The sequence below is a fragment of the Manihot esculenta genome, chromosome 6 (genome assembly GCF_001659605.2).
Source record: "Manihot esculenta cultivar AM560-2 chromosome 6, M.esculenta_v8, whole genome shotgun sequence".
Lineage (NCBI taxonomy): Eukaryota > Viridiplantae > Streptophyta > Magnoliopsida > Malpighiales > Euphorbiaceae > Manihot > Manihot esculenta.
This window is the reverse complement of record NC_035166.2, coordinates 25,452,308-25,476,940: the sequence shown is the minus strand read 5'-3', so window position 1 is coordinate 25,476,940 and position 24,633 is coordinate 25,452,308. Positions and strand designations below refer to the sequence as shown.

The window sequence follows — 24,633 nt, the reverse complement described above, 5'->3', positions numbered from 1 at the left end:
ATTTTCTCAGATGATGAAATTTGGCGAGATTTACATAGACACTAAATTTTATTACATACTAAAGTTAGCAATTTATTAATGATATAATGATAAAGAAAAACACTAACTTTACATTTTTTTTCAATTTATTATATCTTTAATTTTATTAATATTAGTTTAAATTATTAACATTAATATTTTATCTATTTAAATTAATATTGAAAACAATTTTATCTATTTACTAATATATACATACATGCATATATGAAACCTATAAAATTATTATAAATACAAGTATTTTGTTATTATTATCAACAAAAGAGTATTATATTTTAAAAATGTAAAAAAAAATGTTATTTAATTTTTTAATAAATATCATTTATTTCCAAATCATTGAAACTTAAAATATTCATAAGAAAAAGATGTTTTATTCTTAACTTCCAAATACGTAAAAAATATAATTTTTTTTGTAATTAATATAATTCTATAAGTTTTATATGTGAGAGAGAAGCGACAGCATCTGATTTTGCGATTGTTCTGGCAATCGAGCTCTTTTGCCTTTTGGTGCAGGTCTGTCAATGGTTCGGTTCAGTGTTGTTTGTTTTATTTATTTTTTATTTATTTTTATTTGTTTGTATTTATTTTTATGAAACTAGATATTATGAGTTTTGTAGACTAATTTGCTATGCCGAATGTTCTTATGAGTTTGTGAATTTTTTTGTTATTTTTTGCATGCTAACGACAATTTGTGTGATTGAATTTGTTTTTTCTATTTCGGTCTCTAATTCTAATTTTCACTGTGTTGACATTGTTTTCAGCGTGTTGGTGACAGTTTGTGACTCCCTATTGTAATCTCATTCGGTTAGTGGGTGGGTTCAGTGCTGTATGGCGCGGTGGTGATGGGCTTCTATTATTTCTCTTTTTCTTGAGGTTAAATTTAATTGTAAATTGTGGGCTGCGTTTTAAATTATTTGAATTTTTTATTAAATATTAATTTCGTAGTCTTTTTGAGCTTTTTAATACAAAGTGTTTTGTATAATAAAACGAAATTATATTTTGAATTCTTTGATTACATAGCTTAGAATTATTGTCAATATTAAGTTATACTGATATCAATGAAATTTAAAAAAAAAAAGAGATTTTTTTTTTTTTTGTTACGCCTTTCGGGCTCAATATGCAGCCTTAGGGAAACGCAATTCATCGAACGCTGATTTTTTCACCGGCTGGAAAGAATGTGTTTTACTGTTTTTAACCGATGCGCAGGTGATATCCACGCTCGAAACTTGCGTCTCAAATCGAACCTCAGCATTTCCAACAGCTGCATTATAATTTGTTCACCAGTAGTTCACACTCTTTGGTCTCTGCCCCGTCGTTACCCAGAAAGCCCGTTCATTTATCTACCATCCCCCCTCTCCCCGTCTCTCTATCTGTCTCTCTAAAACGTAGACTCTAAACCCTAGTCTTCTTCCTTCTTTTATCTAAGAAATCCCATAGAAGCCTGAAAAGCGCCATGAAAGTATCAGAAAATGATCCTATCAAGGTCTCGAAACAGCTTTTACAGTCTCTTTTGGACGAAATCGTTCAAGTACATATCTTTAAAGGTAAATGGGCCCTTATCAGAACCAAGCTCGCTGATCTTCATACCCAACTCACCGATTTTGCCGACTTCCCGGCTTCCACTTCCAACCCACTATGTCTTGACCTCCTTCACTCCATTTCTCATTCTTTAAACGATGCCATACTCATGGCTAAAAAATGTCAGACTCCTAATTTGACAGAAGGTAAGCTTCGGACTCAAAGCGATGTCGATTCCGTTTTGGCCAAGTTGGATCGGCATGTCAAGGACAGTGAGATTTTGATTAAAAGTGGAGTTCTTCAAGACAATGTCATTCCAGGGAGCTTTTCTTCTAAGAGGGAGGCAGTGCGGGCCGAGTCGCGGAACTTAATAACCCGATTGCAGATTGGTACTAGTGAGTCCAAGAATTCGGCCATGGATTCGCTGCTCAGGTTGGTCCATGAGGACGATAAGAATGTGATGATAGCTGTGGCACAGGGTGTTGTTCCCGTACTTGTTCGATTACTCGATTCGTGCTCCCAGGAGATGAAAGAGAAGATTGTGGCAGCAATTTCAAGAGTTTCGACGGTAGACAGTAGTAAGCATGTGTTAATTGCAGAGGGGTTATTGCTTTTAAATCATTTGCTTCGGGTCCTGGAATCAGGGAGTGGGTATGCAAAGGAAAAAGCTTGCGTTTCCCTTCAATCTTTAACCTTTTCGAAGGAGAACGCGAGGGCAATTGGGTCTAGAGGTGGAATTTCTTCGCTACTAGAAATTTGCCAGGGAGGCACGCCGGGTTCTCAAGGATTAGCAGCTGGTGTTTTGAGAAATCTCGCCGTATTTGAAGAAATTAGGGAGAATTTCATAGAAGAGAATGCGGTTTTCGTTCTTATTGGGCTTGCAGTTTCTGGGACTGCGTTGGCCCAAGAGAACGCAATTGGGTGTTTATGTAATTTGGCAAAGGACGATGAAAATTTGAAGCTTTTGATTGTGAAGGAAGGGGGCATTGATTGCCTGAGAAACTTCTGGGATTCAGCTCCTCCAGTAAGAAGTCTCGAAGTTGCTATTAATTTGTTAAGGCACCTGGCTTCGAGCCAAGTTATTGCAGAAGTGCTTGTTTCTGAAGGATTTATTCTCAGACTTGTGGCAATGTTGAATTGTGGAGTTATGGGTGTGAGAATTGCAGCTGCCAGAGCTGTCTACGAGCTTGGTTTCAACACAAAAACAAAAATGGAAATGGGTGAGTGTGGAATAATTGTTCCATTGATTAAGATGCTAGATGGTAAACCTGTGGAAGAGAAAGAAGCAGCAGCAAAGGCATTGTCACATCTTGTACTATATGCAGGCAACAGGAGGATTTTCAGAAAGGACGAAAGGGGGATAGTGAGTGCAGTCCTGCTATTAGATCCCTTAATGCATAATTTGGATAAGAAATACCCTGTTTCAATATTGGCTTCGCTTGTGCATTCTAAAAAGTGTAGAAAACAGATGATAGCTGCTGGTGCCTGTGTACACTTGAAGAAACTAGTTGAGATGGATGTAGAAGGGGCAAAGAAGCTTTCGGACAGTCTTGGCCGGGGTAAGATCTGGGGCGTCTTCGCTAGGCCATAGCAGTCGTACAATTCTTGAATTGGTGCATCAAGAAACATGGAACCAAAGATGATTTCTTCATCTGTGTGTACATTAGCCGTGTTCAATTTTTACTTGTTATAATTTTTTTTTTCCGGGGGTTCATACAATTGTCAATTTGCAGGTGTAAACATTGTAACTTTAACTGCCGTGGGAGAAACTCTTGTAGAGCCGCTGTCTTGGTTTGTTGACCTAACTAGATTGGAGTTCATGTTCATTATTGTAAAATCAATAACTGATTCTACTGTATTGTGATTTGAAGCACACTTCTGCTTTATCTATTGTTGGTTCCTTGTATCGTATCCAATCCGGCTAAAATCAAAGGGATAGCTGTATCAACTTTGTAGGTAGGTTGCTTTTTCTCTTTATGAGTTGTTAAGATACAGAATGACACGGCTTGTGATTATTGTATACAATTTTTATGAATCTTTTTGCAGGCTGCACAATGTAGAAATAAATTTCATTTTATCTGAGTGTGGTGAGATGTTACTGATACAAGGACGAAAGCAGGGGTGTTTGGACTATCCAGTGTCCATATTCCTGGACCCTTGTTGATGTTTGCTTGAATGAACAAGAAACGACATCATAAAGTACCAATTTCGTAAATCCTTTAAATATTTTATTGATAGATATTCCTGTGGTATAGTTCATAAAATATTGATTTTGATGGATAGCGTCCATGTGAGATTCGTATGAAAGTAGGTCTAGACCATGTGGTCTGTGCCATTCTCAGTCCTTTAGTGTCGGCAGTTACTTAAACACGGAAGCGGCGAGGACCAACCTAAACGTGTTTGCTCTTTCCAGCGAGCCCCCGCCTTGTTCAGAGACTGGTTGTTGGTGGAACCTGGTGTGTATGAATAAAGAAGTAAATAGCATGAGCTTTTATTGCGGTGGGTCTTGAGTCAACATTAGGATCTGGATTCTTTTCGTGCTTTCGCTTTCTCATTTTATTTGCGTCATTTATTCTCGATACTTTCGGTAAAAGGGGACCTCATCGGTTGAAATCTTCTTTGAATCAAGGGAGGGAGAGAACACATGGGATTATCCCCATAAGCAAACATGTAAATCCCATAAATCTAAGTGGGGAACGATAAGACAGAACATTGGGATGAGAGATTATGGTTTGATCGGTGGTGGAAGTATCTATTTCATATCAAAATAATTTAGTGATTGAGTTTATAATGGACTAATCATTTTGATAATCTTATGATCTTCCCAGTAGTTTATATAGGAGCTATAGCCGTTTTGTCCCTATTCGTTGTTATGATGTTCCATATTCAAATAGCGGAGATTCACGAAGAAGTCTTGCGCTATTTACCAGTGAGTGGTCTTATTGGACTGATCCTTTGGTGGGAAATGTTCTTCATTTTACATAATGAAATCATTCCACATAATGAAATCATTCCATTACTACCAATCCAAAGAAATACGACCTATCTGAATATTTGTATAGTTGTAATACTATATTTAAATTTTAAATTTAATTTTATATTTATATAAATTTTAATATTTTAATAGGATAAGAAAAAAAAATTATGAACATAATTAAATTAAAAAAAATAAAGAAATAAAATTATATTTAAACTCTAATTTTTAAATGTAATGTATTATGAATTACGTTATGCACGTTGACAAGAAAATCAGAGTCTAATTTTAAATTTGTACGCGATCATAAAATACTCATTTGTCTATACATATCATATTCGAGTCTTTTAAAAAAAAATTCATTTTATTTTAATTATTAATATTTAGATTAAATTAAAATTTTTAATATATAAATATGATATTTTAATATACAACATCATCAAAATTAATTTTAAAAGGTTGAAAATATTATTTTTTTATTATATTTTAATGGTGAATATTTATTATTATTCTATTGATGGTTACTAAAAGCCTATTATATGATTTATAATTATTTAATTTAATATAAAATAAATAGTGAATTAAGTTATATAAAACCTGTGTAAGTAACAATATAATCTAATTTAAATAAATCGAATGTTTCGTATTTATTAATTAAAATAAATCCTTTTTAAATTTTAATGTCGTAATTAGATTAAATTTTAAAAGTGTCAACTATAATTATCTAAGTTACAACTAACGAGCTTTTAAAAACTTGAGAAAAATTAAGTATCTCAAATATATTCAATATTTATAATTAGTTTATTAATAAATAATTTAAAATTAATGATACATATTGATCGATCAATAAAATTAAAATTAAAATTAAATAATTTAAAATTATTTTTGTATATTCATCCATCAATAAAATTGAAACTAAAATTAATCATTTAATTGATTTTATCTAATATCGATTTTTTTCTTTAATTATTTTAGTTTATTCTTTTATTAAATTAATTTGTATTCTCTTTCATTTAAAATTTCTATTTTTATCTTTATTTTATTTTTATTCATTCAATAAAATTATTTTTCTTGCATCTTGCTAATTACTTTCATAATTTATTTTATTTTAAAAAAATAAAAAATTATATGATTTTGAATTTTGGTTTACTTATAAATTTTTAATATTTTCATAGGGTGAATGGTAGTACCATTTGTTTAAAATGAAGAAAAATAACAATTTTTTTTCAATCAAAATACTTTCCTTGTATTTTCCTATTATATAGCTCCTCTTATTTTTATTGTTTGATAGCAATATTTAAAAAATAATAATAAATTTATGTATAGAAATTTCAATCTTATAATATTTCTAAAAATTAGAAAATTACTTTATTTTTTTAAAAGAAATTATTTTCCTAAAAGATGGTTTAAGTTTTTTATAACCATAAATATATTTTCCTTAAATTAATCTGATATAGTGGGCAAATACTAGAAAATGCAAAATATTTTTTAGAATTTTTATAAAACAAATGGAATATTAGAAGGAAAATAAAGATTTTTTTTTTTTTTTTTGATATCTTGTAAAACCTAATATCAAGCTGTTCGTAGGTAGGATGCTTTTCTAGTGCACATGGGCCGTGTCCGTCTAGAAGTGGACGCTGGGCTTGGTACCTGTGAAGCACATTGGCAACTTGTCCTGAATAAGGTAAGGCCCATGGATTTGCAGGTTCAATTATTATCGATGCTCAAATAATGGATACCAATTTCCGTTGTAGTGAATAATGAATCGTTTTAAAAATTTAAAAATTAATATGATTTTTTTAAAAAAATTAATTAATTTGATCCTTTTATTATTTGGGTTATTTTTTTTTTTGAATCAAGAAAGACTTTATTTATCTTGTAGAATAATAATCCAAGAGACAATCAGGAATGTCAATCCAAATCTTGAATCTATCATGATGAATAGACTCTCTAGCTAATAAATGGGCGGCTCTATTTTCTGAACGTCGTACCCAACGAATATGAATGTTACCATGAGACTACATAGCATTCTTGTAATCAGAAACAACTAAACCAAACTCCGAAAAGTCATCCAGAGGAGAGCGAATAGCCAAGGTTAAGGATTGGTTATCCGTAAAAATACAACCAGCCTGAAAAAAACAATCTCTAGCATAAGATAAACATTGACGCAAGGCCAAAGTTTCAGCAATAACAGGTTGCCCACCCCCCTCATAGAAACCCGAAATTGCAATGGAAAAGAAGCCTTCCAAGTCCTCAAATACTGCTGCAAAACCGAACAAATCAGCACTAGCAAAGACTGCACAATCAATGAATGCAATCCAATCAACTTCAAGAGTGGTAGCCTCAACCAAAGGGAGCACACGAGGAACAGATGGGTGGAATAACGTCCTTGGCCGAGCCACAAGTGAAGCCACATAATCAGTAAAATAAGAACTAGCAGCATGATGAACCTCACTAGGTGACAAAACTTTATTGACCCACAATCTTTCATTCCTGGCATGCCATAACTTCCATGCATGTATAGCCATACGTGCTGTCCTTTCTCTGCCAAAAATATTATAAATATGAATAAAGAAATCCATGAATATAGGAAAATCAACAGCAGTAGAAAAACCAGCAAGTCTCCATAACTCAACAGCCATTGGACAATGCAAAAAAACATGTGAAATAGATTCATCATTATCACAAAAAAGACATGCAGCAGGTACATGTATCCCACGCCTCAAAAGAATATCCCGAGTAGGAAGCACTCCACGACAAGCATGCCAAAGAAAATCACGAACTTTGAGAGGAACATCAAGAGACCAAAGACGGTTCTACCCATCATTATAACCCAGCACACCAGTCCTACCCGACAATTCTAAGGCACAAAAATAGGCAGATTTAACTGAGTACACACCCTTCTTAGGCAAGTGCCAAATTAATTTATCCGGTTTTGGGAATAAAGGCAATAGAATAGTAAGAATAGCTCTCATATCAGCAACACTAAAAATATTCATTAGCTTCTCTACATCCCAACGCAGCTCACCTTCAACAAACAAATCATATACTCTCATGGCTTCAGGAACAAACATCGACTCATCTAAAGGCATAAAACCAATATCCCGAGGAATCCAAGGGCAATTAACAACAAAAACCTGCTTACCATCACCAATTCGCCACCTTACCCCACGTTGCAACACTTGTTGAGAAGACAAAATACTCTTCCAAACGAAGCTATAGTTAGAACCTAACCGAGCTGACAAAAAATCTCCATTCGAAAAATATTTAGCTTTGAGCACTCTATATAGAAGAGAATTGGTGTCAACCAACAAACGCCAACCTTGCTTTCCCAATAAGGCAGTATTAAAACTAGCCAAATCCCGAAAGCCCATCCCACCTTCCGATTTACGTCCACACATTCAATCCCACGAGAGCCAATTCATCCCTCTCCCATCCTCACGACAACCACCCCACCAAAATTTATTCATCATGACCTGTAGCTGACGGCAAGTGGAAACAGGTAATAAAAAAACATTCATGCAATATGTTGGAATTGCCTGTAATATAGATTTAATTAATACTTCTATGCCTGCACGAGAAAGAAAACGATTACTCCAACTACTAATACGTTTCCAAATGCGATCCCTCAAGAAAGAGAAAATTTGCTTTTTACTACGGCCAATAAGAGATGGTAACCCCAAATAATTACCGCTACCCAAAGGAAGATGAACATCAAGTATACCAGAGATGGTCAACCGGTTTTCCTCAGACACACACGGACTAAACATGATACCAAATTTATCAAAATTTACAGCCTGACCTGAAGCCTTCTCATAAACACCAAGAATTTGCTTAATCAGTATAGCTTCCTCCACTGTACCATCAAAAAATAGTAAGGAATCATCTGCAAAGAAAAGGTGAGAAACCGGGGGGCAACCAACTTTCGCGCAACACCTATGCAAAAGGCCCCTATTTTCACTATCCTGAATCAACAAAGACAGTCCTTCAGCAACAATTAAGAATAAATAGGGAGAAATGGGATCCCCCTGTCGGAGACCCCGACTTGGAACCACAGGACCAATCTCTGCTCCGTTAACAGCAATGTAGTAGCTCATATTTGAAAAACACATACGCATCCAACCAACCCAAGTATCAGAAAAGCCCAATGCAAATAACATCGCAAACAAATATGACCATTCAACTCTATCATAGGCCTTAGCAATATCAATTTTCAGAGCACACGACCCCACACTACCCCTATTTTGTAATTTCAAACCATGCATGGTCTCAAAAGCAACAATAAAATTATCCGTAATTAGTCTCCCAGGAATGAAAGCAGACTGATTTGGCGAAATAATTTTATGCAGGACCCTCTTCAATCTATTGGCTAAGGCCTTAGACAAAATCTTATAAATCACATTACAAAGAGCAATAGGCCTAAAATCCTTCACATCAACAGGATTCACACATTTCGGAATAAGAACAATTAAAGCACTGGAGATTTCAGAAGGGATAGTACCTTGTGCAAGCCACAACCGACAAATATTGCAAACATCCACCCCAATAATTGGCCAATATTTCTGGAAAAAAGCCGGATTAAGACCATCTAACCCAGGAGCTTTATTTGGGTCCATCTGAAAGAGCGCTGAACGAAATTCTTCATCTGTAAAATCTGCCAATAACTCAACATTATCTTCGGCCCCAATTCTAGGCTGAACCAGAGGTAGAAGCTCCGCAAAATCAGTAGGTGAATTGAAAAATAAACCCGAAAAATATTGCAAAAATGCATCCTGAATAGTACCCACATCCGAAGATAATGAACCATCCGATGTCACAATTTGTTGAATCCGATTACATCTGCGACGAGCTTTGATACTATTATGGAAATATTTTGAGTTCCTATCCCCATGTCTAAACCAGAACTGTTTTGCTTGTTGGCATAGTCTAATATCCTCCTCTGCCAAAATTTGATTCCAGACATCCTTTAGTTGCCGCACTGCCCTTGTATCAAGCGATTCAGAACACTCCCCCAATCTCTTCTTAATTCGTTCTTTTTGAAGCCAACGCATGCGGTTTCTATTCTTCCTTGAATACTGAACACGCTTCACAAGCTGGTCTTTACGTTGAATAAAATCCAACCCCAAACCTTGCTGCCAAGACGTCAAAACCACTTCCCCTAACTCATCATCCTCAAGCCATGAATTGTCAAAACGAAATCGTCGATTAGCCTCCCTAACTTGAGTTCCAACAGTTTCAATTAATAAAGGAGTATGATCAGAAACTGGAGCAACTAAATTAGACGAAATCGCATCAGGAAAACGATCATCCCAGGTTGCATTAGAACAAGCACGATCCAACCTCTCCTTCGAACACTGATTAGTACCCTCTCTATATGTATAAGACAAAAATGACCCCACAGCCTGAATATCATTTAAATTGGCATCAACAAGAGCATTTCGAAACCCATTAATCAAAGAAATACAACGAAGAGGACCACCAACTTTTTCCAACGGATCAACAATATCATTATAGTCACCACTACATAACCAAAGAAGCTGACTCCTATCAGCCAAAGCCCTCAACAAATTCCACGAAGTTCGGCGACGACCCGACTCAGAGCAACCATAGAACCCAGTAAACCTCCAACAATCAGAACCGTCCCCAATTGTAGAATCAATAAAATTAGAGCAATAACCTGTAATGGCTAGCTTGACATCATCTTTCCACATAAGAGAGAGACCACCCCCAATACCAACACAATCAACAGAAAAACAATGAGAAAAACGTAATAAAGACTTTATTTGTTCCATCCTTACACCATTAGCTTTTGTTTCCATAAGAAAAAGAATAGATGGTTTATAATACTGTACAATATCCACCATAGCGTTTATTGCCTGAGGATTGCCCACACCTCGGCAGTTCCAGCAAATTATCCTCATTGTTGACGGGCGACCCGCTCAGCAAGTTCGGCCGATAGAGAAGAAGAGCCTGACCTTGAATCCATAGTATCAGAAACAATGCCAGTAGAAACAACCCGTTAACGCTTCTTACCATCATCAGGCTTGTATAAAGGATCATTCTCTCCTGCATCCTGCTTATCCCCATTACAATCAGTCTCCATAGAACCAGCACTAAAATCATTTTCACCATCCGTAGCAAGCGCTCCCAAAAAAGAATTAAGGAAAACCTGTGAAGGCAACTGGTTCTGGAAAGAAGAGTTCCCACCAGAAGCAGGAGCCTGTGAGTGTAAACTCAAATTTTCAAACCGCAGCCAAGAGCTAGTTGGACGTTGGTACCTACGCTGAACAACTTTTAACTCAGGATCCCATTGAGGCGTCAAAGACTCCTTCTTATGATGGAGCAAAAGGTCACAAAAAGTATCTGTATGGCCCAACCGTCCACACAGAAAACAAAAAACCTGAAAGTGTTCATAAGCAAAACGGGCAAAGAAAGAGGTACCATCAGGGGCAACTAGTCGATGACGCCTTTTCAGAGGATTCCTCACATCCATCCTGACACGAACCCTAACATAAGATTCCGATTCAACAGTAGAAACCTTGGTCAAATCATGGTCCAGGTAATCCCCAATAAAATTAGCCAAGGAACGTGCCACTGATTCGGAAAAAAATCCCGCTTTGAGGTCATGAATATGAACCCATTCACTAACGTAAATTAAAGGAACCAATAATGGAACCTCCCCATGTTGAAGAGGGTGTAAAATCAAGAGATGATTATTGAAAAGCCAAGGAGTTCCATTCCAAACACGTTCAAAATCAACAGGGGTATAGAACCGAAACAAAAATCTTTTAGCACCAAGATCAGTAATACTAACTCCCCCAAGAGGATGCCAAAGCTCAGCAAGAACGTCCCGCATTGAATTAAAATTGATCCTACTATATGTCAAAAACATACCCACAAAGCACAGATTATAGGAGAAAGAGGAAGTATCCACCAAGGTACAACCTCCAGGGCTTGATCATCCTCATCAGATAAGAAAAGATGCTGTAAATTATCCGTCATGGGAGAAGAAAAATGCAGAAACCCTAAGAAAACCCTAGACTTTGAACGAAAAACGTGAAGCACAAGACTTACGAAGAGAGAGCTTTTCTGAAAAAACTTCAATATGTTCTTTATATAAATCTTTATTTGGGTTATTTGACGCTATATAATTAATTTAAATTATATTTGATTAAAATGATACGATAAAATTCATTTAATATGGTTTAATATAAATATATTTAATTTTATTTATTTTTCTATATTATATAAATGAGTCGTATTTGAAATTGCTACTCTCAGTGTTCACAAAGAGGGTTATATTTTTTTTTTTCTAATTTGTCAATGTTTCTAAAAAATTGAAAAAAAAAACTTAAATTATTAAATTTCTCTTGCACCATATTAAATTAATAGTATTTAACTACTCTTAATTATTTTGTTATTTTTTCCATCAACTTTTGGGTTATGCAGTAATCATAATGTTTTTGTTTATTTTTGAAAATCCTATGTTGTGTTGCCTTTCTTGATATTTATCTCCAAGCGATCAAGATAGTTTCTTTTAAATTCCTATGCACCCATCTTTTCTATTTCCTATTTATATGAGGATTTTATTTTTGAACGTTGCTATTTTTTTTTTGTTCTTTTCTTAGTCGTAACATATGATCAAAACCTGAGGTATTTCGACTTATAGATATATTTAAGAGTAAATGAATTAAATCGAATTAAATTTTAAAAAATTTAAATTTAATTTATTAAATTTTTTTTAAATTTGAGTTTTACTTATTTTAAATTCAAATAGAGTATTAATAAGTTTAAATTTAACTTGTTTAGCAAACGAGTTTAAACGAGTTAAATTTTTTATCGAATTTAATAAAAAATAATTCACAATCAATTCAGTTATTTAATATAATAAATTTTAATTTAAAATTAATAAATTTAAAATTAAATAAATTTAGTTAAATATTATATATATAAATTTACTCAATGAGTTTTTAAATCTTAATTATTTGAATATTTATAAATTTTAAGATTATAATTAAATTATATATACTTAAATTTAAAAAATTTGATTTGACTCATAAAAGTATAAGTTATTTTTTTATAATAACAATTCCAGTTTGCTTAACAAGATTATTCATGAATAGAATTCGTGAGTTTGTTCATAAATTCAGAAACAAATCGAATGTTAGATTGAATTTTTATTGAGTTAAGCATTAAGCCCCTCATAAATAATTTTGTTTATTTACGTAGGATTTGCACTAAAAAAAAAATCAAGAACATATGTCTTATTCTCCCCTGGTTCGGATCCTCCGATAATCAGTTTACCAATTTAAATATAAAAAATAAAAAGATATGTACAATCAAAATTATTAAACATAATCAAAATTATAACTGAATATCTTGGAGCTATGAAGGTATAGAGGGACTCGTCGCAGGAAGTCTAGTGTTGCAAGGCAAAGACCTCCTAAGCTTGCTTTGCTTTATGCTTCAGCCTGTGAAAAATTTTCAAAATTCAAATGCTTCACACCTCTGTGACTGGCGAAATAAATGCAAGATTGCTAGAAAAGATGAGAACCCATTATTATTTCAATCCATGTTTAATCCAAAAATTAGAACTTAATATGGACAAACTTATGAATTCTGTACATGAAAATAACCAATTTTTATTTTTCAACATTATCAAGAAGTTAGTATAATTAAGCTTCATCTCTCCAAGCAAGAAAATGAAAATGGAAAATGGATATGGAAACGGAGGCCAGAAGAGAAAAAGAGAGAGAGAGACGATGAGATCATCGAGTTGGTTCCTTTTCATATAGAAATAAGTCCTTGCAAGTTTACACGACAACCTCATATCAACAACATCTTCCTATTCTGGTTCTTCTTTTTTATTTTGACACAATCAGCTACATTATGTTCAAGCCCTACTTCTTAATTCTCCTAGAGTTGCTTGCAGAAGTGACTGTCAGTATGAGCAAGAAAAGCAAGGAGAAGTAGGAGACCATCAAAGAAATTGTTGTTCTGTGACAGAATCTAACAAAATGGTTGCAGATGGGCATCCAACCAGAGTGGCTATTCCCATACTTCCCCACGAAACCTACTGCTGTGGCAGCCGCGCATCCAGCAAGAATCAAGCACATCATGAACTGCCAACATCAAAACCCACCAAAAAAAAAAAGATTATGTAAAACTGAAGCTATATGATCTTCATATATTGACCTTTTTCTTGAAAAGTTTACCAAATCATGGAGGAACAGGAAGAAAAAATGGGAAGGGCTTGAGCCGTATCGAGCAAGGATGAAGAGGAACATCAAGGACAGCACAGAGAATGCACAGACAACAACATTTGCAAAGGCAAAGAACCTGCAATGTGTGGGATTAATGATTCCAAAGGACAAGAAATGGCAAAATAATTATAAAAGAGAGGTTTCAGGAGTTGTGTTTGATCTTTGTTACCTGAAAGCTGAGGAGTAGCTATATCGAGCATACATGACAAAGACGCCAATTTTAGTGGATTCCTTGTTAGTGAGCATGAGCCAAGCTGCGGTCAATGTGGCTCCAATTGCGAAAATTCTCAAGCAAATCTGAACTGAAGCGAATGTTTTTTGGGTTCTGAAAAGCATGTATGGTGGGAACCCGTCTTCACCGTTTTCCATTTTAGAGACGTTTCAAAGAGGAAAAACAGCAGAAAGCAGAGCTCAGAAACAGGGGAAAGATATGGAAAAAGGGAATGGAAAAAGTGCAGAGGAAAAGAGTGTGAGGTTATAGGAGGTATTTATAGAAGAGACAAGCAAGGAATCTTTCAAGGCCACATTGATGATGTGATGGAGCTTTTCAAGCGCAAAAACAGATGAGACTCAAATCTCTGCTTTCAATTTACAACACTCAATTATAGATTTCTTGCTAAATTCTTTGAACAGATAAGCTTTAACAAAACAAGTAGCGAGTTTTTTGCTTGGTGGTAGTAATGGAAATCTTTGGCCCATCCATGGTCTGACTCGTGACTATATGGTATTGGAAATAGGCTTAACATTCGGGTAAACATTGTAGACTAGGTTCTTTATGGGTTCTTTCATTTATCTATAAAATGAAAACCAAGTTTTCTTTCTTTGTGGAGAATTTAAAGCTGACAAATGGTCCATGTTTTCCATTGACGATTAAACAAAGATCATTAATGGCATTTCAACTTCCTCGCCAACACTCCTGCCATAGTATATAGTAAGGGCTCTGTTTTTCTCCTTTTATTTCTCTGACTCGGTTGATTCTTATTATATACTCCTATAAATTTTATTTTAATTAAGGTTGGGAGCATTTGGTAATTTTCTTTTTAACTGCCTTACCTTGCATATATTAATTTTTTATTCTTATATAATGTTTATGGTATATTGCAATAATTGTATCCTATGTTTGGATAATTGTAAAATAAGTTTGCCAGAAACCAGCCAGTAGTATCGATGCATTAAATACATGAATAATTTTATGGAGTCATGATGAGTTTTTTTTTTATCGAAGGAGTCATGATGAGTTGAATCGCATGTCATGCATAGTAATTAGTAGTTGCAGGACGAGAATTAAAAATACACATCAAGCATGGTGGCTGAAAAGCCATTAAAATCCACAGCTACCCATTCTCCTCCACAACCCCACCTTCATCTTCATTAATCTTCTGGTACCAATAAGCATGCCCAATATGGATAGCCCAACATTTTCATCTCTTCACTTGAATTTTCTTTATCTATGACTATGAGATAATGTTGGAAATGGCCAACAGGACAAGTGAAAGGTGGTTGACACGGCTTGTCTTCCTAGAGCTTATGATGGATTCTTGGCCTGTTATAGCCATGGTGTTTTGTTCCTCACGTGGCTCTCAACTTCCTCTTTTGTAACTTCACTCTTTTAGTTATGCATTCTTCTCTTGCTTTTCCAACCAATCCTCCTCCCCTTACCTTTTCTGTTTTTTCCTAAAAAAAAAAAATAAGAGAAATGCAGAGAACGTAGGAGGATCTTCTTTGTCTACGTTAGTTAACTTGTGTATCATTTTCAGTATGCACCTAACAAACTCACCTTATATTAGCCCTTAATGCTTGAAAATACAACACACAGACGAAACAAACTTCCCCACATCACATATATATCAGAAAAAGAGAAGATCTCTATAAATAGATCCTATCTGCTATCAACTATTTTTCCTTTAAAAGAAAACTATTAATCATGCTTTTAATACATCATAAATTGTTAAAGAGAAAAGGGGTCTCAGCATTTAATCCCAACTCTTGCCTTATAAAGCAATACTAATAACTTTCAACTATCAATTTATCTAAGCTAAATCTCTAGTGCTTTTCTATGAGGAATCCTTAAGCTAGGCAACTAATGCAAACTAGTCCATAGTTTCCAAACATGCCTTTTTAAGTGCTAAACTCTAGAGTTTCTCATGATTTGTTTTGATTATTACTTAAATTCACCTATGAAGACTAGGAGCTAGGCTTTTAACTCTGCAGAAGAGTTGATGCAATTAGCTGAGACATAATGGGGATGATGACATGTAACCTTAATTACCCAATTTAATTGCTTTCCATTTAAAAGATTTTAGACATTTAGAACAGATGTTGGATGATGGATTTACTTCCTTTATGCTTAGAGTAATTCAATTATTATTAGATGAGGAAGCTAATCAGAAAGCTCCAAGGTTTTCCATGGTGAATTGGGTATGAACACTGACCATTAACCAACCGCAATAACAAGTTCAACTCGTACAAATTCTAGTAATCCAATAAGATAATTTATAAGTTTTTACTGTCCTATTAATTGATGAACTTACCTCCCGTTTTTTTTTATAAAAAAAGCACTTTTTTAACTCTTAAAAATTATACCAAAAATCAGTAGTTTAGCATTGACTTTGGAAATCAGAAAAAATATTTTTCACAGGTTAAAAAAAAATATTTTATTATTTTAATATTATTATGACTAAATTATGTTAAGTGAAATTATTTTTAAGTGATTTTCAGCAAACAGGTCCTAAGTCAAAATTTTCACTTAAAAATATAATTTCGGTACCAGTAAGTCAAAATTCATTCGTGTCTCAATTCATTGGCATCCCATACTTAGTTATGGAGGTGAACTGGATTTTGATAGGGTGCTGAATTTGCTGAGCTGACACGGAGGTGAGTCTTACAACTGCCAATTTGCTATCGTCAGCTCTGATAGAATTAAAATAATAATAGCCATCATAAAACAATCAGGGCCAAGAGAGAACATAGAGGATTATAAAATTAAATCTGATTTATTTTTTTCTTAAGAAAAACTAAAATTATGTACAAATAAAATGGGAGGATGACAGTAAATTTATGTACACATCTGTACAACAACAAGAGCTGTATAACCAACTTCTGAGAGGACAAGCTACCGGGCCGTTAAATATCGAAGTACTTGGGATCTGATGGATAATCATATTCTACATGCAGCTGCAATGTAGAAAAGGATGTTTCATCAGCATTGAGGGTTGAGATTCTGATTGATGCCTCAAAGGATTCTGATATTTTCTCGATTGGAGCACAATAATGCAAAGATGAATCACTGAAGAAACCATCTATCAATTCTTACACACGCACAAGCAGTGGATACGATAATGGAAGTGCAAGTCATGCATATGCCGTAAGTCCATGAATGCTCAGCTAAAAAATAAGCATCACTCAATATAAACAATAATGAATATATCACTGAAGAAACCATCCACTGATTCTCTCTGTCACTTTCTTCTTCTTTCTCTTTTTTTTTTTTTTGGCTGGTTCATAATATGAACATGAAGACTAAACAGTAACTCGTGCATATGCCAGATTCCCAGGAATGCTCAGCCAGAAAATAAGCATCATTCAAGAAAACAATAAGCAGATTGAAGCATGCACTTCCCAAGCGTAAATTCTAATGGACACACAAAACTTACCTTGCCCTCATCGGCATCTGAATGGCGTTGTGGGAACACCACCTTCATGTTGCTATACAAGTAGAAGCGGCGATCCCCTTGCATTTCCGTCTTGTTTCCTGTTGGTACCGATAAAGGATCAGATTTGCACCTTCGGACTGACCTTGGGCTTTTCCTGGGTAAAGGGCACAAAAACCGGAGATGAAGAGCATATCGCAGAACACCAGCTCCAGCAGTGTTTTCATTGGCTTTAGAAGGGCTATGTACAGATTTGCTTCCAAATACACCAGTAGAATTTAGAGGGCAATTGGCCTCCATACTAGTATTTATACATTGATTACTGTGGTTGGGAGACATTATTGTATGTTCAGCATCAAGTCCATTTAAATTGGAAGCCTCCCTCCCATGACTTAAAGAATGAATACTGTCTGGCATGAAAGATTGCTTGACGTTGCTTTTTATGTCAGAATCTCTGTTCCTCCCATTCAATCCAGATGAGTACAAGGTGATCTTTTGGCGCAGAAATGTCTATTAAAAATTGCATGAGAGCAAACAGAAAAAAGATTAAAAAAATTACTTTGGTAATCTCACTGCATTTTAGTTAGACATCAAACAACAGAAGAAAAAAAATGCACAGAATAAATACAAGATAATTACATCTCCCAATATGAAACTAATTTTCAACCAGAATGCTGATTAAGTTGTGCAATTGATACATTTCAACCTAAAGAAAAAACCTCAATTAATTGAGAGTTATATAAATTTTTGTGTTGAATATTTTAAAATTTTTACTGAACCAAAACTATGGCAAACAAATTGGAAAGCTCAAAATGTATCAAATGTCAAGTCTCGTTGAGAAGTGAAAAACAATATGAACAAGCGATTCATTTAGTCAGATTTTGCTTCCCGAGAAAGAAAATTATCTTTCACACTTCATCTATATGTCCATGGGGAATGAAAGTTATCAAGTTTCCAAATGTTAAGAATTTTAATAAAACTCACATCAGAGTCAAACGCCTCATAGCTTCATAACAAATTCCTTATACTCAAGCTGTAAAGTAAATTTTCTAAATCCTTTCAACCCAAGAAAGTTCCACCTACGTAATTACATAACCTTTTAATTCTGACTTACCTTGGTACCAGCTGGCATGTCACTTAAATCATAGTTACAAAAGAAAGTGTGGATAGGCGTCTTTTCTGGATTACTAAGAACCTGCAAAAACCAATCCAGTCTTAGTATTTCCCTTGAGCTAAAGAACCATAAAAAACAATCCAGTCTTAGAATTTCCCTTGAGCTAAAGAACCATAAAAAACATAAATGTAGATGAAAATGCATCAACAGCTAAATAATGTTCCCCCGCCTTCCACTAGATATAGTATGCAGATATTTTCCCCAAATCGCTTGTCGACAATGGCATCAAGAATTGAAAATTTAGTCATGTTGCATAATTTTCAGTCCCAATAAGATCAAATCCTGCTCTCAGCCTTTTCTTTTTTTCTTTTTTCTTTTTCTTCTTATTTTTTCTCATTCATCTTTCCTTGCATACTCTCTAGTATCCCAGTTAACTCATGAGATCAAGACTAGTACTAATAATACATCACCCAGTCAACTATGAGTTTCAATATATCCTAGAGAGTAGGGATGGCAAGGGATGGATATTTTCAAGTACCTGATCCAACTGAACCTTAATAGAACAAAAATAATATCCATTGCAGGTTCGGATCATGTTCATGTTTTATGTATAGGGTATCCACCGCTAAATAATTAATTTAATATAAAAAATCTATTTTATAATAATATTTATAATTTTTTTATATATTTTCATTTAAAAAATTAAAATGTAAATATTTTTTAGAAATATTGAATTTTTTTAAATGAAAATTATTAATGAAAATATTTTTTATATAAATTATTAATTAAAATATATAAAACTAAACGAGTTTGAATTTATTCGGGTAATAATAATCAGATTTGGGACGGATTCGGATAATTTAAATTAATTTTTAATCAGGTTCGGAACAGATTCGGATATCGCTAATATAAATTGGATTCCGATAGTTTAATTTTCGTGGGTGCCAAAGGGGGGCAAGAAGTGACACAAAAGCATATCCTTTGGTGCTACACAACTTCCATTAGATAAAATGCATAGGCTATCCTTTCGCAAATTTTGATTGGAGTGGTGGAAGGACAATTTAACAGCATACAGATTTAGAGGGAAAGGGAAAAGAAGTTACCAATTGTATTCTCCCTTTCACAGGAATGCGTAGCCTGCATTGATCTGCTTGTGAATCATCAATGCTCAGGCTCCTCCTCATTTTTGTGCCACTACAATTTTTTGTTGGCGAATTCCCTGCTGCTAGATCTATTGATGAATAGTATAACAAGTAGTTATCTCCATCTACACTAATTACTGAAAATGGAAGTTTCTGTGATTGTGGCGAGAAATCCCCTCCAGTAACATTAAGAACAGCAAGGAAGCCATCAATTCTCTGAATATAAGGAATTGATAAAATGTGAATTAAAAAGAGCACACACACACTACTAATCAGATGCATGAAAAATCACTTTCTATTGTAAGTTATGAGTGCTAACCTGACTAGCTTTACCAGATAATAACCGACCAGATAACAAGGACTCCTCAAATGAACCAACCAAGGATCTTCTAACAGGCAATCCACCGAGAGTTCTACTCAATTTGACACATGGAGGAAGATTTGTATCCTCACCCCATGAATGCACCACATTACTAGTAATCTCTGGGGTAAGAACATCTAAACTTCTATGAAAATTATCAAAATCTTGCAATGATTCATGCAGTGTCCTAGAGTCCTCATGCTTCTGGGAAGATAAAATGCCAGGGAAAGTTCCATCAAGTGACTGTTCTATGTCTTTGAAGGTCAAGTACTCATCATTTAACTTTTCTGAGACATTATGGCATAATCCTGCAGAATTTATTCTTTCAGGAAGCTTTGGACCAAGAGGAGACAATGATAAGGGAGATGATACTGCCTTTTTTACAGGTATCGCGATCGCCCCAGTTTGGGACCTTACCTTAGTAGTTTCTTCAGAATAATTAAGTCCAAGTGGTGAAACAAATGGAATGTGAGAAGTCAGAACTTTGTTATCAAGAACAGGACCATCTACGAAGAAAATGGACTTTGCCCCATAACTATCATCCTGTGAATTCTTCCACTCTGGAAGATAAGGTGCACAACAGTTTGAAGAATCAAAATAACTAGAGTTGCCAATATGAGCTTTCTTATGCTCTTGTGACTCAGAAACTTCATAATCGTCTTTGCCTCTCCGGAAGTTACTATTGTAAAAGTTGTCACCAATGTCTAAGGAATCACCATTAAACTGATCTGGGAGAAGCATTCCATTCAAAGGAGACAACAACCTTTTCCTGACTAGAGATCCAGTGGACTCAATTGCATTATCAGTGCTACTAACTGCATTAGATACAGAATGGTTTTCTTTAAAGAAACTAACAGGAGAATTGAAACCCCTTGATTCAAAACCCACAATCCTAGGTATAGGTGTCTGCATATTTTGTCCAATTTTATGAGTTAACCGCCCATTCTTATGATCCAGAATGGTTTTCTTTTGGACATCATCAAGAGAAGGGCATTGAAAATCCATCTGCATTCTATTGCCAAGATTTGCTCCTCCCTGCATCCCACCCAAATCACAGCAGCTTACACCAACAATCTGGGGTGGGGCTGGCACCAATGTGCTCAGAGATACTGCCATTTCCTCAGCAATGCTACCGGAGGACACTTGAGGCAGGCCCATCTCTAGAATTGATTATATTATCCTTCAAAGAGTAAAAAGGATCTCTGTTATCTTATCCACTCTTATGCTCTCTATTACTTAATTCTCCTAAATCTCAATCAATCAAGACACCAAATCCAACACCATGTTTGCAATGAATCGACTGGATTCAAGTGCTCCGGTTTTTAGTAGATGAAGAATATTAAACTTGGAATCTTTACCCGCAGAGGGCAGAGGCTACTAAAATACCACCAATCAAATGCAACTTAATTTTAACTACAGCTAATCCATCAGACAAACTACAGCAAACCAGATATCCAAACAGAACTGAAAGAAAACGATGCATCATCCTGGAACAGCGTACAAAATTATATCAGTTTCATATTGTAATGATACAACAGCAACAAATTCACGTCTGCAGAACCTTTATAACTACTCAGGTTAACGAATCAAACTCCAGAAATTAGATTCACAACTGAAAAAAAGATCCGTCAGCCACGCAGAATTCTTTAAGTGCTAGAACTAGAAGTATGGATACACACGGTAGAATCCAACCCACTCTTCCTAGAAAATTAACGAGCGCAAGAAATGAAAGATAATTGACTTGATGTTCAGGAACCAAAAGCTAAGAAAATGAAACACACACATCTACTTTTTCTAGCATCATTATCGCCCAGAAAAAAATAAAACAAAATTTATACTTAAACTGGGCCTAGAAAAAACTATCGGTTTTCAGCTACTTAAAATCCCCCCCCCACCCTCCCCGGCCCCAAAAACATTAAAAAAAAAAGAAGCATAAAACCCATTTTTTATGATTTATTTTTCCACTTCGATTTTCTGGGCAACCAAACATAAATGAGTCACAAAAGCTACAACATTTCACTTCAATAAATAATGTCGACACCACCGAAGCAAAATTCTGAAATTTCTCATTGAACAAACAAACATAACCCACTAAAAATGAAAAGGCAAACACAAGACGCACCGTTGAAACCCGCGCTTATATAAAACCAAAAGAAAAAACCCATGCCCGCACTGGCCAGTCTAAAATCCATCGACCGATCAAACCCAGAAACTAAACTGCTTGAAGGTCAATAAAAAGAAATTTTTTTAAAGGAAAAAAAAAAGGAAGAAGAAAAGGCAGAAATGGCAATCTCTATTGTTCTTAAATCTTCTTCTTTCTTCTGTATGGAGTCTCTTCTTTTCCCTTAGCGGTTCCTGACGTTTCCATACAGTGAATATTATCCGTCTGACTCAATATTCTTGTAGGCCTACCAAATGGAAAGCAGAGGCTAGCGAGTAATTGAGAGTCATCGCTTCACCAGAATTTTCTGGGTGGCTGAATTTTTAGTGTATATATTTTTTTCCCTTTTAAGACCACAACTTGCATACAAAAACCACAGGCTTGAGGCCCCTCTCTCTCTCTCTCTCTCTCTCTCTTTTTCTGTCTCTCTCTCTCTCTCTCTCTTTTTCTGTCTCTCTCTCTCGCTCTCTGCGTGTCTGTGTTCAAATTGAGGACTCCTGCGGCTCTGTTTCTCTTTCCCCTTGCTTTGGATACGTGTGAGTTGTCACATTGATGTTAGAGGCGTGGGTGAAAAAAAGGTTGTTTTACTTCAATGTTTTATAGGATGTCAGAAATTATTTTAATACACTAAATTTATTATATTTTAGCAATATAAATTATGTAAATTTAATAATTACTTTAACCGTATTTAGAATAATAAATTTAAAATTTTCCCAAATAATTTCAATAATATTTTATCAATCAGATTTTATAAATGAATAATGCAAATAATTTGGAATTTGAAAGAGGAAAACTGAATAATTAGGCAGTGATACATAATGCGAATGGGAATGAGATACATAGCCAGCATATCTAATATCGCGCTGAATAGGAAACAAAATCTACGCGGTAAAAGCAACGCAGCCAACAATCTTCCTTACCTATCTTCAAAGATAAGTATCAGCAACATGCCTTGATGCCAATTTCTCCTGCTTTGATGACATTTTTTAATCTCGTTTTCTTCATGATGAGATGCTGCACAGTTACTCAGATGTCGTCTTTAATTTACCTTTTTTCTTTTGCGTTTTTCAATACTTTGAAGACATAACCCTCGGTTTTATTTAATTTAAATATATTATTTTATATAAAATCATTGTTTTAAAAATAATTTAATTAGTTTAAATAAATAAATTATTTCTCTTTTATTAAAAAAATTAACTTTTTAATAATAAATTTTTAAAATATTTTTAATATTTAATAAAATTAAAATATATTTAAAATAAGTATAATTAAAAAATTAATAAAAAATATATAAAATTAACAAAAAAATATGAGGAGGGGATATATTTTTAAAGAAAAACTCAAAAAATTAACTAGTTGGTTTTTACTTTTTATAAACACTAGGTGGTCCTTTAAGAAACAGCAGCGCCGAACATTTTCCTTGTGCTTCATTTTATAAAAAGATTCACGTTTATGTGCAAAATTAAACGATTTTCGTTTTATTCTATTATCCGCCGACTTGCATGTGTTTTTTTTTCAATTGATGAAGAAAAGGTGCAATGAATATAATAATACAGTGAAAAATTATATTTTTTCATTTAATTGCAAATTATGAAAAGTATAAATTTAAGTAGATTGAACTTTAATCTTTTGCATATTTTAATAAATGGGGTTATGACAATACTTATTTTTAAAAAAACAAATAAAGAAAATTTTACTGAGAAGTTTAATCAATTTTTTTTTTACAATCAAATAGCATTTATTTGCCTTTGATGCTGTAGTTATATTTAGCATTGTATTTGAGAGCTAAGACTGGTTTCTACAAAACATTATTTTTAAATGCAGTGAAAAAATTTAAAATTAATTTTATTTTAATATTTTTATAATTATAATTTATTGTAATTTAACTTTTAAAATATTTAAAAAATCTTAATGATCTAATATAATAATTGCTCAAAATAAATTATGTCTCGTTATCACAAGACAGAATCACGTAACAAGTATATGATGAGCAGAAAATGCAGTCAAGTCTGATAAAAGAAAAATTCGGACACCTTAACATCCGGTTCATCCTTGAAAACTCGCCTCTCTCTTGACAGGACGAATCTGAGTATGGAGTTACTGTTATAGCACAACTCAGTGTATTCCCGTCACGCTTGTAATCGTGAAATTATCAACCCATTAGCTGGCGATGTCCATACTAAGGAACTGGCCAAATCACTGCTAGATTACTAGAAAATGCTATATTTATCTCCATTTTCTTACAGTATAAAAAGGCAAGAATAATAGAGGTAAATGTACGCTATTCTCTAATACTATTTAAACTCTAAGCAATTTATTGCATTCTCTCTATCCTTCGATATATTGACTTGAGTATCGGAGTGGTCGTGGGCATCCATCACGTCCTCACGTTTTATTCTTTGCATGTTCTATCC

General features: G+C 34.2%; 3 protein-coding genes across 5 annotated transcripts; 1 reads left to right on the top strand and 2 right to left on the bottom strand.

Annotated features, from left to right (window-relative positions):
• The first annotated feature begins 1,308 nt into the window (after positions 1–1,308).
• On the top strand, positions 1,309–3,463 carry LOC110618017. The gene is made up of 2 exons (XM_021761015.2): positions 1,309–3,208; positions 3,288–3,463. Exon 1 carries the CDS (start codon positions 1,490–1,492, stop codon positions 3,143–3,145), a length of 1,656 nt encoding a protein of 551 aa, XP_021616707.1. The 5' UTR covers positions 1,309–1,489; the 3' UTR covers positions 3,146–3,208; positions 3,288–3,463.
• Positions 3,464–13,286: 9,823 nt separating this feature from the next.
• On the bottom strand, positions 13,287–14,681 carry LOC110618302 (CASP-like protein 1F1). Its single transcript, XM_021761459.2, has 3 exons — positions 13,961–14,681; positions 13,744–13,867; positions 13,287–13,650 (listed from the first exon to the last, which is right to left on the bottom strand). Exons 1-3 carry the CDS (start codon positions 14,158–14,160, stop codon positions 13,429–13,431), a joined length of 546 nt encoding a protein of 181 aa, XP_021617151.1. The 5' UTR covers positions 14,161–14,681; the 3' UTR covers positions 13,287–13,428.
• A 2,060-nt stretch (positions 14,682–16,741) lies between these two features.
• Positions 16,742–22,697, bottom strand: LOC110617666. 3 transcript variants are annotated; one of them, XM_021760617.2, is made up of 6 exons: positions 22,181–22,697; positions 20,017–21,545; positions 19,659–19,913; positions 18,556–18,636; positions 17,445–17,951; positions 16,742–17,077 (listed from the first exon to the last, which is right to left on the bottom strand). In XM_021760617.2, exons 2-6 carry the CDS (start codon positions 21,214–21,216, stop codon positions 17,075–17,077), a joined length of 2,046 nt encoding a protein of 681 aa, XP_021616309.1. In that variant the 5' UTR covers positions 21,217–21,545; positions 22,181–22,697; the 3' UTR covers positions 16,742–17,074. The 3 variants fall into 3 exon arrangements, with proteins under 3 accessions (XP_021616309.1, XP_021616308.1, XP_021616306.1); XM_021760616.2 differs by having other exon boundaries at positions 16,742–16,965; positions 22,181–22,692; XM_021760614.2 differs by having other exon boundaries at positions 16,742–17,951.
• Positions 22,698–24,633: the final 1,936 nt, after the last annotated feature.